The sequence below is a fragment of the Hevea brasiliensis genome, chromosome 9 (assembly GCF_030052815.1).
Source record: "Hevea brasiliensis isolate MT/VB/25A 57/8 chromosome 9, ASM3005281v1, whole genome shotgun sequence".
NCBI lineage: Eukaryota > Viridiplantae > Streptophyta > Magnoliopsida > Malpighiales > Euphorbiaceae > Hevea > Hevea brasiliensis.
The window spans coordinates 29976724-29992565 of record NC_079501.1 but is presented as its reverse complement, the minus strand read 5'-3'; the positions used below and the strand labels follow the sequence as shown (position 1 = coordinate 29992565).

The following is a 15842-nucleotide window of genomic DNA, read 5'->3' as shown; positions in this document are numbered from 1 at the left end:
TAAATTAAAATAGTAAAATAAATATGATTCTTGTAATATATATATATATATATATATATATATATATATATATATATATATATATATATATATATATATATATATATATATATATATTTAGTTTGCTATAATCCCCATTGGTGGTGGTGGGGTGTGGCTGGTGTGAAGAATTCACTGCAAATCGCATATTGTGATAATCTAAATCTATATATATTATTATACATATAAATTATGAAAGTATTTTCAATAAAATGTCACATGTTATTTTTTTTAAATAATTTATTATGTGTCACTCTCTATAAATAACTCTCTTTTATATTTATTATTATTTAATTATTTAATTTTTTTATTTCTCTTTTAATTATTATTATTATTTACATTATTACCTTAACATTTATATTTAAATTATTTTTAAAAATTTTAATTTTTAAAAATTAAGACCTTTTATGATTAAATGTGATATTTAAAAATTATTTATCATTTTTTTATAAATTTATTTATACAAAATATTATTTATCACATGTGACCCTCCATTATATAATTATAATAATAATAATAATAATAATAATAATAATAATAATAATAATAATAATAATAGATCACTTACAGCCATTAATTTAAACATATTTACGATAATTAAATTTAATATTTAATTATTGATAATTTGTTAATCTAACACGTTTAATTTTAAAATTCAATGAATATTATTATGACTCTCCAATTATTATCATAACTGAAAATTTAATTTTCTTTAAAATATTTACTCCAAATTAGAAACGAATATAAGGAATATCTGAATTTTTGTGAATAATTAATGATTAAAATTTTTTAAATATGTTTAATTATTAAAGGTAATATATCAATTAATTTTTAATTTTTTTTAAAAAAATGTTAACATTAAATTTTTTTTTGTATTTTTTAAATAATTATAATCTATAATTACTAAATATAATTATCATTCATTGTTATGTTCCTTAATTTTTAATTTGAAAACATTAATCACAGTAAAATTAAGATTCATATTTATTTTGAAGAAAAATAAAAATTATTTAATAAAATATTTTTAAATATATTGACTATAATTATATTTAATATTTACCCAAGACAATTAATATTTCATTAAATTATAAAAAATTAAAAAAAAAATTATTTGATCAATAAAATCAATAAATTTTATTTTTTTTAAATAAAATAATCTTATTATATTTTAAATAAAATAATTATGTAAGCTACCATCAATCTATGTATAAAAAAAATTAAAATATATATATTTGAAATAATTTTATAAATTAATTTAAAAATTATCATTAATAAAAATTTTAAAAAATAATTTAATAACAAAAAATTATATATATATATATATATATATATAATCTTCATAGCATGAATATTTCGCTAGTAATATCAATTACGTGGATAAGAAGATGTTATGGTTAACCATTACTGGGTCTCATTATCCGAAATTAACGGAAGCGTTTCATTGACATTAAATAACGTAAATGATAGGAAAATTTAATAACGATAAGTTTTTTTTTATATATATATAATATAGAAAGTTGCACTTTAAGACAAAAGAAAAAATCGCTGCACACACTCAGTGAGAGAAAGGAAAATGGAGCTCAAAGTGTATGGACATCGGGTATCTCAGCCATCACGCGCTATCATGATCTTCTGCAAGTAATTTCATTTGCCGATCTCTTCTTTTATCATTATCAGTTCTAGTTTTCGTTTTCTTTACCGATTTGTCAATTGTCGCTGCAAGCTGAGCAGAGCTTTATGTGCCGATTGAAATTTCCAGGGCTAATAATATAGAGTTTGAGGAGGTGACGATTGAATTACCGAAGGGACAGCATAAGTCTCCTGAATTCAAAGGTATGTATATCTCAATAACATTCACTTGTTTCAGGGTTTTGGATCTGTTCACTGATTGATAAGCAAATCACGTATAAGCTACCATTTAGATCTCTTTTTGAAGATTCACCACTAGCGCAAGCTGATCTCGCCGCGGGTTGGTTCCAGTCCGGTCCGGTTTTGGGTCAGAATCGCTAGTTTGATCGGCTTCACAGTTCGGACTGGTTTAGGTTCAAGACTGTTTTGATTTGTAATGTTTTTCATTTGGTTTTGATTTGGTTCCACTTGGTCGGATGTTATTAAATTTGAAAAAAATTTTAGATATTAGTTTCTAATGTAAAAAATAAAGGGACTTAAATATAAATCCAATATGATTAAAAAAAAATTTAGAATCGGGTCAGCTTTGGTTCAAAACCACCAGTTTCCGGTTCAGGTTCCAGAAGGGCGACAAGGATTGGCCCCCTATATCTTGGTTCCGAATCGGTTCATTAACCAGAAACATCGACTCAGTCAGGTTCACTGTTGGAACGGTCCCATGGCGGGTTTAAGTGTGAGGGATTTATATGTTAAAAGGGATCATATATGTGAAGTGAAAATAGTATGGTTTTCTGGTTCAAAACGATGCAATTGAAATTGTTCAGTAAAACGGTAGATTATTAGGAGGTTGATTCAGGGGAACCTCGTTAAAATAAGCCATCATATGTGGGCAGTTGGCTTATTGCTTCTCCAACCTTTGTCCCAAACCAAATCATTACCTAAACAATTCTTCTTTATCAATAATGTACTTCTCATTTTTAGTTAACATATCATTCATTTCTTCTGAAATAAAAAATTTATGCGTAAATGGTAATTGGCTAATTGCAGAGATAAATCCTATGGGGCAAGTACCAGCTATAATTCATGGAGAGCTTAAGCTTTTTGAGAGGTATGGTCTAAATCTCTCTTTGTCTCCTTCCTCCATACATATTTGTTATATATTCTACGTGCATGGAGGGTTAATTTATTAATGCCTAGAGTAATTCTTATTCAGCATTGAGGGGAGAATTATGAACTAAGTCTATGATCTATCCAAACACTTACCACGAAACCATCTGCCTATGAGACTATCACTTCCGCATTGTTGAGTTTCGTAAATGATCCTGTGAATCATGAATTATGACCTTTGGTTGCAACTTTACTTTTATAATTTGGTTCTACATGTTGTAATGTGCTCAGGAGCTGAAATTTTTAAATCCCTTCTCCGTCCATACAAATTAATTTGTTAATCAACTTTTTGTTTTCACTTTACAGCCATGCGATCCTTATATATCTTGCCTCTGCATTTACTGGAGTTGCAGATCATTGGTAAGCATAGTTTCACATTTATTGCAGTTAATTTCTTGATAATGTTTAATGTCACACGAACCCTGTAAAATGATTTTTGAAGTGAAAATGGAACAAAATTACTAGTTGAGACTTTTTTTTTTCAGAACATGCACATAATTAGGTGCCTAGGTGCATATAAAAATACTCAAATGTGCACAAGTGCACATCTTTAGTTGCAATTTTTGTTGGAAGTTCATTTGTACTATCAGTAGCAAGTTACTTTTATTTCACCGAAATGTTCGTAGTCTGCTCTCAGCTCTTAACGGTTTCCCATTCACATTAAAGGTATCCAACTGATCTTGTCAAGAGAGCCAAGATTCATTCTGTTTTGGACTGGCATCACTCAAATTTACGCCGTGGCACAGGTGCCTCATATCAGCTCCATAAGATTTTATTGTGTGTAATAAATATAAGTTGCTATCAATTATCCTTTGTTGCATTAAACTGCTAGGAAGTAGTTTGTGTGCTCAGTTGATGAAGTGTTTAACAATATGGTAAAATAGGCTTGATCTCAAGCTTCAAATCCAAGGGTGTGGAATGGTGACTATGCTTTGACTCATGTTTATGTCCAATTATCTGGCAAATGCTATATGGCTTGGACGTTTAGCAATGCCTAATCATAATCAAATTCGTGATGTCCAGGAACTTATTATAATACTTGCCATTGCAAAACTAACTGTTCTGTTAATTTGTTTAGTTAAATTGGTATATTGCTTGATTTGTGTAGTTAAATTGGTATTTGAACCCTCCCTAATGCAATTTCTTTGTAATTCTTAAGTTGTGGAATCCATCTTTCTTTTTTTCTTTTTTTTTTTTTTATAAGTTAATGAAATTTCTTACTTTTGTGTCCTCTGATGGGCTATGGAATATTGACTTCTTGGCTTTCCTTTCCAGCTGCCTATGTTTTTAATTCGAGAATAGCACCTGTATTTGGCCTGCCCCTGAACCCACAGGCAGCAGCTGAAGCTGAGAAATTTTTGATTTGTTCTCTGCCATTAATAGAGTCCTTTTGGCTCCAGGATAGTGGGCGGTTCTTACTTGGAGCAAATCAACCATCAATAGCAGATCTCAGCCTTGTCTGTGAAATTATGCAACTCGAGGCAAGTACTTTAATCTCTTCAGTTGTTTAAGGTGGGCTTATTTGTTTGCTTTATTCTTGATTTTAATTTTCACATGAATTCTTATTTGTTGGATATAGCTACTGGATGAGGATGAGCGCGATCGTTTTCTGGGCCCATACAAGAAAGTTCAGCAGTGGATTGAGAATACAAAAAATGCAATAAAACCTCATTTTGATGAAGTGCATGATGCCCTTTATCAAGTGAGTGCAACACTGAGGAAAAAATAGTCAACCAGAGAGAAGTATGAGGTTTAGGCTCACATGAAAGTTGATGCTGTCTTTGCATTTTGAAAGATCTGCAATAAGATTTATGGGTATGTTAAGGATTTAGAACTTGTTCTCTATGAATAATATATCTCGGTATAGCCAAAAGAAGAGAACCTGGTTTAGTAAACATATGTATTGTGTTATATTATCTTCTAATGGGATATTTACTTTTGCCCTATGGAATCAAAGTGTGATATTTTCCCTTAAACTAACTGTTTGTTCCACCCCCATACTTGATGCAGGAGTAGCTAGAATTCTTTCTGCAATTTTTGCTGACATTGGAAATTTTGATTCATGAATCAAAACTTTCAAAGAAGTTGACAAACTATAAATCTAATTGAGATAGACTAGACATGTCTCGTGTTTTTTATATCATTTCTGCAATTTTGATGTCCTAGTTGTTGATCCACTTCTTATCATTGATGTGGGAAGTGTACTAATTATAGAATATGTTGCTAAGTGATTATAATACATGTCAAAAATATTTTCCCTAACCTCTGGGAAATTTTAATAATATCTACTTCTACTACCATCATACCACATAATCCATTGAATTTAATCTTAGGATAAAAAATCAACTGCAGCAAAAAAATAATTGGAGGAATGTATTGAAAATAATAGATATTTTTATTTTATCTAAGTAGATTTGAAATATCCTACTCATTAGGTATATTACTTTTTCTTCCAAATCTTTTATAATTTGTAATTTTTAAAATAATCTAAATTAGTTCTGATTAAAGTTGTGTAGTTTAGTTCTTGGTAAGAAACAAAATCGAAATTGAACTTCTGTTCCTCTAATTTTATGAACCGAATTGATATGACCTATTGAGTATCACGAGAGATTGAATTTTGTGAGGAATAAGTTACCTAAGCAGAACTTATCTTTGAAAATTGGCTTGCAAGGGGAGAATGTTCAGGGACTTATTACCTTCTCATCAAGGTTGTTCCTAGGGTCATAATAATACCCTACACTAGAATCAACGTCCTCGTTGGTTATGGCTAGCACCCTTCACATCGGACCACTTGTCATTACACAATAGGTCTAAGTCGCCACTCCACGAGTCACCCCTACATGGGTCACCACTTTGAGTGTCAGGTTTCACAATGTACTGTTAGTTTTGATACAAATTGATATAAACTATTAAACACCACGAACTGCTGTTCTAAATACTTTCAAGTCTAGTTTGATTCTAGTTTTGGTTTTAATTTTAGTTTCGATTTTCATTTTCAGTTTCTACACAAAAAAATTATAATATTATCATATTCTTTTTAAAAAAATAAAAATAATTATATATTTTTAATATCAAAATATCAATAAAAATAATAATATTAATATTTAAATAACAATATTAATGTCAAAACAAAATTTTAATAAAGTAACATAAAATCAACTTAACAATGCTTATGTAATAATGCTAGAAAATATCAAATATTTATAATAAGTAGCTTTATATTTTTATATTTTCAATAACGACAAATCACTTCATGGACTAATATGGTGGCGACAGATTCCATCGCTAAAAGTTATAAGCGATGCAATGATAAGTATGAACAGGGGAGAGTAGTTTTCGATTTAAATCGAAAAATCGAATTGAATCGATTTAATTTAGTTCAATCGATTCGATTTTAAAATTTAATTAGTTTGGTTCAATTTATAATTTTGATAATTTCGATTAATCAGTTCGGTTCGATTATTTTTATAAAAAAATCAAACCGAACCGAAATTATTAATATATAGGAAATCAAAGAAAATAAAATCAAATCGAACCGAACCGAACCGAAATCAAAGAAAACTGAACTGAACCTTAAGATTTTTGAGTTTTGATTTCTAATTTTTTTTTTGTTTTTATGTTTTATTATTTAGATTTAATGTTAAAAATATGAAATTTTATAAATTTCCATTTGATCAATTTAAAACTAAACCGAATCGATATTTATTGATTCGATTCGGTTTGATTTTCTCTTATTAATTGATTTGATTTGATTTTTAAAATTATTAATTTTCAATTTTCGATTTTATTGGTTTGGTTCGATTTGTAACCGAACCGACCGTTTGCACACCCCTAAGTTTGAATAAGTGATGCATTGCTAGTGTATCAGTGACATATGTGTTATCGTTAATTCGTTATCATAAACGTTTCGCCATTGGGGACGATGTAATATGAAATACTAATAAAGTTTTGTCATTAAAATATATTATTAACGACATATTCATATATTTATTATTAAATATATTTTTATTAATATTTTTATAAATAATATAAATAATAAAGAGTATTTTTTATTATTACTTGTTAATTATCATCTATTCAAAACAAGAATTTTGGAAGCTAATTTCTAAAACTGTGGTGGTTCCAAAAATATATTTACATATATAATAAACTTAAAAATCATCTAATTTCGCAGGAAAATAAAAAGAAATTTCTAGCACACACGTTTGTACTTACCACTTGATCATGCCCCGTCCACTTGAATCAATTGCAATTATTGTGAAATTGTATTTTTTTTAAAGCATGAAAAGACATAATAATTAATAATTTAATATCATATTAATGATAATTGTATTATGATTACTTTATAATATTAAAAAATAATATTATTTCATTAAAAATATAATTTAATAAAATTTTACTAATAATTTCATAGAATTTTTACGAATTAATTTTTTTAAATAATTAATCATAAAAAGTTTATTAACTTTATATTATATTTTTATTTATTTTAATAAAATCATTCAATTTTTATTTTTTTACTAGTAGTTATCTAAATAAAAATTTCATAGAATTTTCGGTAAAAATTCTATATGATGTGTTTACGTTATTTTAAATCATAAAAAATTTATGTCCTTACCATCAAATTAAAAAATAAAAAAAATAAACAAATTTTATCTTCTTACTGTTTATTATATTTACTATTCCTTGATTTTAGAAAAAAAATAAAATAAAATAAATTTTAGTCAAATTTAACAAAATTATAATTTCTTTTTTATAATATAAAACCAAATAAGATATGCCACATATTCTATTAAATTGAGGTTTGAATGATTGCCGGCGAAAAAAAAAAAAAAAGATGAATGATTTTTATTGAAATAAATTAAAATATAATAATTAAAATGAAATAATTAGTAAAATTAAGTAGTTGGTGATAAAATTTATTTAAAAATATATGTAGTATGTAATTTTTTTATATAAACTAATTTATTTCTTTTAAGTTACTATATCTCATTGGCTAATTTTTGTAATTAATTTTTTATATTATTAAAAATATTATTTATGTTTCTTACGTGAATTTTTTTTAGTTAATAAAATTTTTTATAATCAATTATTTATGAAAAGAAAAGTTACAAAAATTTTATCTTTATGTTAAATCATCTGGCTTTTGTACGAAAGCAAGTAATCATATATTTGAGATAAGAATCAATCAACCACACCTCACCAGTCACTGCACACACATCCAGTTGTGAGAGAAAGGGAAATGGAGCTCAAAGTGTATGGACATCGAGTATCTCAGCCAACGCGCGCTGTTATGATCTTCTGCAAGTAATTTCATTTTTCATCCCTTCTTTCTTTATCTTTCTCGGTGCAGATTATTCCTAGCTAGTTTTCGTTTTCTTTAGCGATTTGTCACTGCAAGCTGAGCAGGGCTTCTGTGCTGATTGAAATTTCCAGGGCTAATAGTATAGAGTTTGAGGAGGTGACGGTTGACATATCCAAGGGACAGCAGAAGTCTCCTGAATTCAAAGGTACGTATATCTCACTAATATTCACTTGTTTCAGTGTTTTATATATGTTCACTGATTGATAAGCAAACTAAGTATTAGCTACTATAACTTTAGATGTCTTTTAATTTGAAGATTCATTATCAGTGTTTGTAGACCTGGCCACGGGCCTCTTCTGGTCCGGTTCTGTTCCGGCGCTGCCAGTTTGGCCCGCCTCACGGTTCGGACCAATTTCAGTTCAAAAAGATTTTGGATCGTGATGATTTTAGTTCGGTTTTAGTCCAATTCCAACTGCTCTCAAGTATTATCAAACCATAATAAATTTTTAGATATCATTCATTTAATTTCTAATTTAAAAAAAAAACTTTTTGTTTAAAAAAATATTTTTTTAATCGGGCCGGTTCCTATTTGGAGCCACCAGTTTTGAGCTAGTATTGGTTCAGGTTTAAGGAGAAGGGACGGAACCGGCCTTTTATACCCCAATTTTAGGTTGTTCATGAATCGGAACCATTGTTCCAACCTAATTAATAGTTTGAACCGGCCTGTAACCGGTCCAAGTGTAAGTACTAGGGATTTGTATGTTAAATAGAGCAAATGAAGTGAAAATAGTACGGTTTTCTGGTTGAAAACGATGCCATTGAAATTGTTCAGTAAAAATAGTAGATTATTAGGAGGTTGATTCAGGGGAATGTCGTTAAAATAAGCCTTCACATGTGGGCTTATTGCTTCTCCAACCTTTATCCAAAACCTAATCATTAGCTAAACAACTCTTCTTATCTATAAAGTACTTCTCAGTTTTAGTTAACATAATTTATGTATAAATGATAATTTGTTTAATGGTGAAAGGGAAGGTATCGACTGCAGTCATTCTTTTTGTTGTTAACAAAATTGACTAATTGCAGAGATAAATCCTATGGGGCAAGTCCCAGCTATCATTCATGGAGATCTTAAGCTTTTTGAGAGGTATAATCTAAATCACTCTCTGTATGCTACCTCCATACTCATTTGTAATGTGTTCTCTATGCGTGGAAGGTTAATTTATTAATGCCTAGATTAATTCTCATTCAGCATTGAATTATGACCTGTGGTTGCAACTTTACTTTTACAATCTGGTTCTATGACAATTTGTAATGTGCTCAGGAACTGAAATTTTTTAATTCCTTTTCTAGCTATACAAATTAATTTGTTAATCAACTTCTCGTTTTCACTTTACAGCCATGCAATCCTTATATATCTTGCCTCTGCATTTCCTGGAGTTGCAGATCATTGGTGAGCATAGTATCTCATTTATTGCATTTAATTTCTCAATTATGTTTAATGTCACATGAACACTGTAGAATGATTGATGTTGGTGAATTGGAAATAGAACAAAATTACTAATTGAGACTTTGTTTTCAGAACATGCACATAATTAGGCACCTAAATGCATATAAAAATACTCAAATGTGCATGCGTGTGCACATCTTTAGATGAAATTTTTTTGCGAGTTCATGTGTACTGTCAACAGCAAGTCACTTTTATTTCACCGAAATGTTCATATTCTGTTCTCAGCTCTTAACAGTTTTCCATTCACGCTAAAGGTATCCAACTGATCTTGTCAAGAGAGCCAAGATTCATTCTGTTTTGGACTGGCATCACTCAAATTTACGCCGTGGCACAGGTGCCTCATATCAGCTCCATAAGAGTTTATTGTGTAACAAATATATGTTGCTATCAATTATCCTTTGTTGCATTAAACTGCTAGGAAGTAGTTTGTGTGCTCAGTTGATGATGAAGTGTTTAACAATATTTTAACTTATTTCTTGATGGTAAAATAGGCTAGATCTCAAGCTTCAAATCCAAGGCTGTGGAATGGTGACTATGCTTTGACTCGAGTCCATGTCCAATTATCTAGCACATGCTGTACAGCTTGGATGTTTAGCAGTAACCTAATCACAATCAAATTAGTGATGTCCAGGAAATTATTATAATGCTTGCATTGCAAACTTACTATTCTGTTAATTTGTTTTGTTTAATTGGTGTATTACTTGATTTGTGTTGTTAAATTGGTATTTGAACCCTCCACGTAATTTTTGTGTAATTCTTAAGTTGTGGAATCCTTTTTTTTTTTCTAAAGTTAATGAACTTGCTTTTGGCTTTCCTCTCCAGTTAACTATGTTTTTAATTCAAGACTGGCGCCTATATTTGGCCTGCCCCTGAACCTACAGGCAGCAGCTGAAGATGAGAAAATTTTGATTTCATCTCTGTCAACAATAGAGTCCTTTTGGCTCCAGGATAGTGGGATGTTCTTGCTTGGGGCAAATCAACCATCAATAGCAGATCTCAGCCTTGTCTGTGAAATTATGCAACTCGAGGCAAGTACTTTAGTCTCTTCAGGTGTTTGAGGTAGTCTTATTTGTTTGCTTTATTCTTGATTTTAATTTTGATTTCTTAGTACTAACACATGGTAGTTACTTGTGGAAGACAATTTTCACTTGAATTCTGATTTGTTCCATGTAGCTACTGGATGAGAATGAACGCAATCGTCTTCTGGGCCCATGCAAGAAAGTTCAACAGTGGATTGAGAATTCAAAAAATGCAATAAAACCTCAATTTGATGAAGTGCATGATGCTGTTTATCAGTTAAGCGCAACACTGAGGAAGAAATAGTCAACCAGAGAGAAGTATGAGGTTTAGTCTCACATAAAGACTGATGCTTGCAATAAAGAGTAATGGGTATGTTAAGGATTTGGAACTTGTTCTCTGCGAATATGAATGATGTCGTATGTGTGTTTCAAAAAATCCAAACAATACTTCTGGGTATGGTCAAAAGAAGAGAACCTGGTTGAGTAAACAGATGTATTATGACAGAGTGTCATATATGTTCATATGCTATCGTTGATCTCATTAGTTGCTCCAAATTTGGTTTGGGTACTGTTGCCAAATCTTGGCACGGCCTCTAACAGGAAAAAAAAAAAAAAAAAAAAAACCCAGAAATCCTTCACATATCCGCCGATGCCAATCCAAAACTGAGTGAAATAGAACTCTTTTAAAAATATTAATTGGATGCCTGTGATGTGAATGCGAGCAGCTGAGGTGTTTCACATGTTTCAAGTAGTTTATTTATAGTGAAAATTAGATATTTCAATCGTAAGTTGCATATTATCATGCTCCTTGTAATTTAAATAAAAAAAAATTTATCTAGTTTACGTAATTATTTTTCATTCTTTTAATTTTAATATTTTTACTCATTCTTTTAATTTAAATATTTTTAATATAATTTTTAAAATTTATATTAATTTTATTCATTTAATTAAATGATCAAATTATAATAATGTATTGTTATTTTATTAATTTAAACAATAAAAATATTTTTTTTCACTCTCATCATTTTTTCCCTCTTTTTCCTTTTTGTGAATTATTTTCCTTCTCTCGTATCTCTTCTGATCCACTTTAAAATTATATTTTTTCCCTCTTAAATTTTATTTTATTTAAAAAATAATAAGTGTTATTAAAATATATTTTTAAATAATATCAAGAAAACAATCGGACAGAGTTCTGCCATAAAATGGATCTTTCAACAGGGAATTTTTGACTCATCCGACCTGTAAACACAATAAATAATCAATTGGGGAGCTCAGCTCACCCTCCACATACTCATATCAACATAAAAATAAATGGGAGCTCAGCTCCCTCATCCAGTCCATCAAACATGCATATAATAATAATTTTACAGGTCTAACATGATAATTATATTACAGACCCAAATCGAATAAATATTTCTAAACTTCTAGAAGTTTATAGAATTACACAAACATGAATAGACGACCTGCGAGGGAGAAAAGCAGGTTAACTTCAAAAATATCCTCTTATGACCTGAAAAATATTGAACAGGAGTGAGCGTTCGACTCAGAGAGTAAAATATCAATTTTAACCATAATCTCTATAACTATCTAAAACTAATGCACCCTGTAGAGTGAAATGCAACATCAGCAGTAATTTCACATCATAATAGCAAAAAGGTAATTTAGAGCACTCACACATCTAGTAATATCAATCATAATATATGAGAGCTGATCCCCTATACAGCTCTCTTAAATCCAACCTGTGCCAGCGAAGAACTCAGCTCGGACTTCCACTTAATAACCAAATCGGGGTCCCAGCGAAGAACTCAAGCCGTGTCTACCCCGAAGGACTGGGTCCCAGCGAAGATCTCAAGCCGCGTCTACCCGTCCTATCCATAGTCCACACCACATCACACGCACGCCAATGCACGCACATTGCTTTAAATTACCACAACAACATCCATGACACTTTAACAGTTGTGAATGGAACATAAAACGTGCCTAGAGTTTAACTACATAGATACATATATATAAGTGATGCATGGACATGCTTAAACATATAATAATATCGAAATTACAATTAAAATTAACATTTTACTCACAGACTTGATAGCAATCACTGTGGCCGCTGAGCGGAGGAAGAAGGCTGTCCCGGCTCACCTGACAATTACATTACAATTATTTAATACAATTGACTCAATACAAACCAAGAAAAGACCAAATACGTCCTAAGTCGTGCCGAAAATCCGGCTGAGTTTCCCCTAAACCTAGGATCTACTCAACCTGCAAAAGGGCTCAAAACGCACTTCTATATTCGTAAATCATACACTCACAACTCAATCACATCACACAGCCCCTCCTGGGCCCATCCAAATAGTCATCAATCACAATATGTCAATTTACAGTTTAATCCTTATAATTGATCATTTTTGCAAAAACTACCCAAATAAGCTCTAAAAATTCTAAAATTTTGCCCCGCGGTCCTTAGCAATATTACTAGGCTATTGCAAAAAGAATCATAATTTTTTGAGCTTCCACGAATATTTTATAAATTTTTAATCCTATTTAAGCACTCGAAATTACGAAAAAGAAAGGTTCGGGTTTACCTTTGCCGATTCCGACTCTGGGGACGCGCTCGGGACATTTGATAATAATGGGGTAGCCAAAATCTCGATCCAATTCGGAGACCTTTTCGGTGGCCGGTCTGTCTGGCCGGAAATTCACAGACCCCGACAACTGTCGAATTTCCACGAATTGAAGATACCTACACGAAGCCCACAACATGGGGGTTAGTACATAAATTTTACGGAATTTTCTAAGCTCACTAAATGCTCGGAAAAACACTGCGAAGTTTCGTGGGACCCACCGAAAAATGGTGTCGGAAAATTTTGAAATTTATATTGCCGCTTAGCTCTCGACGAGTGGAGCGATTTGGTACTCTCGGTTTTCTCGTGGGGTTCACGGTTTGCGAGAAATCTAGCTCAAAAGTCAAAATGGGCTAAAACTTCCTGGGCAAAAATTGGACAAACCGCTCGATGAATTTCAGTGTTCTTGGTGTCTATGGAAAGCTCTCGACGAGTAGATGGATTTAGACACAAGACCTGGCCCGATTGGTGTCCGGATCGGTGAATTCGCATCGGCTGTCACTGCGACGCGACGCTTGCGCGGCGGCGCGGCGCTCGACGAGCCGTGGGGTGGTGGGGTTGCTTGGGCGGGTGGCAGGGGAGGTGGTTGGCCCGTGGGCTGGGGCGGGAGGAGAGAGAAAATGGGAGAGAAAGAGAGGAAGGTCGGGACGCGCCCGGGGAGAAGAAAAAGGAAGAAGAAGGCCGGTCCGATTCGACCGGTCCGATCTGGTCCTGTTTGATTCGGTAGGTTCGATTCAGAATACAAAATTTTGAATTTTTACTCTGCCTTGGGACTGAAAACGAGGTCCAAAAATTTCGAAAAAATTTCAGAAAACTCAGAAAAATTCGTAGACTCCAAATATATTTTTAGTTTTTCCACGTGGTCTTTAAATTAATTTTTAAAAATCATCAAAGTTTTATATTTTCGGGAAATCAAACCTGATTTCGAAAATCCGAAAAATTTCAAATAATTTCCTAAAATTTAAATAAAGATAAAACATCAATATTTGCCTAAAAATAATAAATTTAAAAATTAGGGGTGTTACATTTTTTCCCCCTTACAGAAAATTCGTCCTCGAATTTTTACACAAGGCAGAACAAAGTACAGGATTACACATTGAACAGATAAGGGTACTTGCTACGCATGTCCCGTTCTGACTACCAAGTGCACTCTTCCACTGACTGGCTCCTCCATAAAACCTTAACCATAGGGATCTGTTTTGATCTTAGCTACCTCACTTGGTAGTCCACTATGGCTACAGGTTGCTCCTCAAACGTCAAGTTTTCTTTTAGCTCTATTACATCCGGCTGTAGTACATGAGAAGGATCTGGAATGTATTTCCTGAGCATGCAAATGTGAAACACAGGATGAACATGAGAAAGGTTGGGTAGTAGCTCCAACCGGTAGGCAACTGCTCCAACTCTATCAGTAACCTCAAAAGGTCCAATATACCGAGGTGCCAATATGCCCTTCTTTCCAAATCTCATGACTCCTTTCATCAGAGAAACCTTCAGGAATACATAGTCGCCTACTGCAAACTCCACATCCCTCCGTCTGGGGTCTGCATAACTCTTCTGCCTACTGAAAGCTGTTTTTAATCATTCCCTGATTAAAGGAACTATATCTGAAGTGTACTGCACTAGGTCTACGTCATGCACCTTCGCTTCTCCCATTTTCGTCCAACACAGAGGAGACCTACACTTTCTTTCATATAGTGCCTCATAGGGTGCCATCCCTATGCTGGAATGGTAACTGTTGTTGTAGGCAAACTCCACCAAAGCTAGCTGATCATCCCATTGACCTCCAAAATCCAAAACACTCATGCGAAGCATGTCTTCCAGTGTTTGGATTGTCCTTTCGCATGCAATGCATGCGAGGGTGGAAAGCAGTACTAAAGTTCAACTGTATGCCAAGTGCCTCCTGTAACTTTCTCCAAAATCGAGAAGTGAACTGGGGCCCTCTGTCAGATATTATGGAAGCAGGAACTCCATGCAATCTGACTATTTCTCGAATGTAGAGTCGAGCATACTGTGCCACAGAATATGTGATCTTCACAGGCAAGAAATGAGCTGATTTAGTTAGGCGGTCTATAATTATCCATATCGAATCATATACTCGCGTGGTACGAGGTAACCCACTCACAAAATCCATAGTAATCATTTCCCACTTCCATTCTGGGATAGGGAGCTCTTGCAGCTTTCCTGACGGTCTCTGGTGTTCAAACTTCACCTTCTGACAAGTCAAGCACTTGGACACGAAGTCTGCTATGTCTCTCTTCATGCCATTCCACTAATAGCTATCTTTCACATCATGGTACATCTTGGTGGAGCCTGGGTGGACATTGTACAGTGTATAGTGTGCCTCTCGCATGATTTCATTTCTGAGATTGTCCACATCGGGCACACATATCCTAGAACCTTGCACTAGGGTGCCATCATTGGCAAATCCAAACTCACCACCTTTACCGCGCTGTACTCTTTCTATGATCTTCATCAATTGTTGGTCTCTGTGCTGGGAAACTCTGACCCTATCTCGCAAGTCTGGCCTCACTGAAACATGAGCCAACAATACC

General features: G+C 32.4%; 2 protein-coding genes across 2 annotated transcripts; both read left to right on the top strand.

Annotated features, from left to right (window-relative positions):
* Nucleotides 1–1535: 1535 nt before the first annotated feature.
* Nucleotides 1536–4833, top strand: LOC110660855 (glutathione S-transferase T1). The gene is made up of 7 exons (XM_021819292.2): nucleotides 1536–1677; nucleotides 1799–1872; nucleotides 2716–2776; nucleotides 3142–3195; nucleotides 3502–3581; nucleotides 4111–4316; nucleotides 4415–4833. The coding sequence occupies exons 1-7, from the start codon at nucleotides 1613–1615 to the stop codon at nucleotides 4562–4564; spliced, it is 690 nt and encodes a 229-aa protein (XP_021674984.2). The 5' UTR covers nucleotides 1536–1612; the 3' UTR covers nucleotides 4565–4833.
* A 3147-nt stretch (nucleotides 4834–7980) lies between these two features.
* On the top strand, nucleotides 7981–11207 carry LOC131183245 (glutathione S-transferase T1-like). Its single transcript, XM_058153665.1, has 7 exons — nucleotides 7981–8142; nucleotides 8272–8345; nucleotides 9224–9284; nucleotides 9537–9590; nucleotides 9902–9981; nucleotides 10470–10675; nucleotides 10821–11207. The coding sequence occupies exons 1-7, from the start codon at nucleotides 8078–8080 to the stop codon at nucleotides 10968–10970; spliced, it is 690 nt and encodes a 229-aa protein (XP_058009648.1). The 5' UTR covers nucleotides 7981–8077; the 3' UTR covers nucleotides 10971–11207.
* The last annotated feature ends 4635 nt before the right edge of the window (nucleotides 11208–15842 follow it).

Coding starts and splice junctions, on each gene's coding strand:
- LOC110660855 (XM_021819292.2), top strand. CDS start 1,613: ATGGAGCTCAAAGTGTATGGACATCGGGTATCTCAGCCATCACGCGCT. Junction 2,777..3,141: donor GAGCTTAAGCTTTTTGAGAG/GTATGGTCTAAA, acceptor TTCACTTTACAG/CCATGCGATCCTTATATATC. Junction 3,582..4,110: donor AAATTTACGCCGTGGCACAG/GTGCCTCATATC, acceptor TTTCCTTTCCAG/CTGCCTATGTTTTTAATTCG.
- LOC131183245 (XM_058153665.1), top strand. CDS start 8,078: ATGGAGCTCAAAGTGTATGGACATCGAGTATCTCAGCCAACGCGCGCT. Junction 8,143..8,271: donor GCTGTTATGATCTTCTGCAA/GTAATTTCATTT, acceptor TGAAATTTCCAG/GGCTAATAGTATAGAGTTTG. Junction 9,285..9,536: donor GATCTTAAGCTTTTTGAGAG/GTATAATCTAAA, acceptor TTCACTTTACAG/CCATGCAATCCTTATATATC.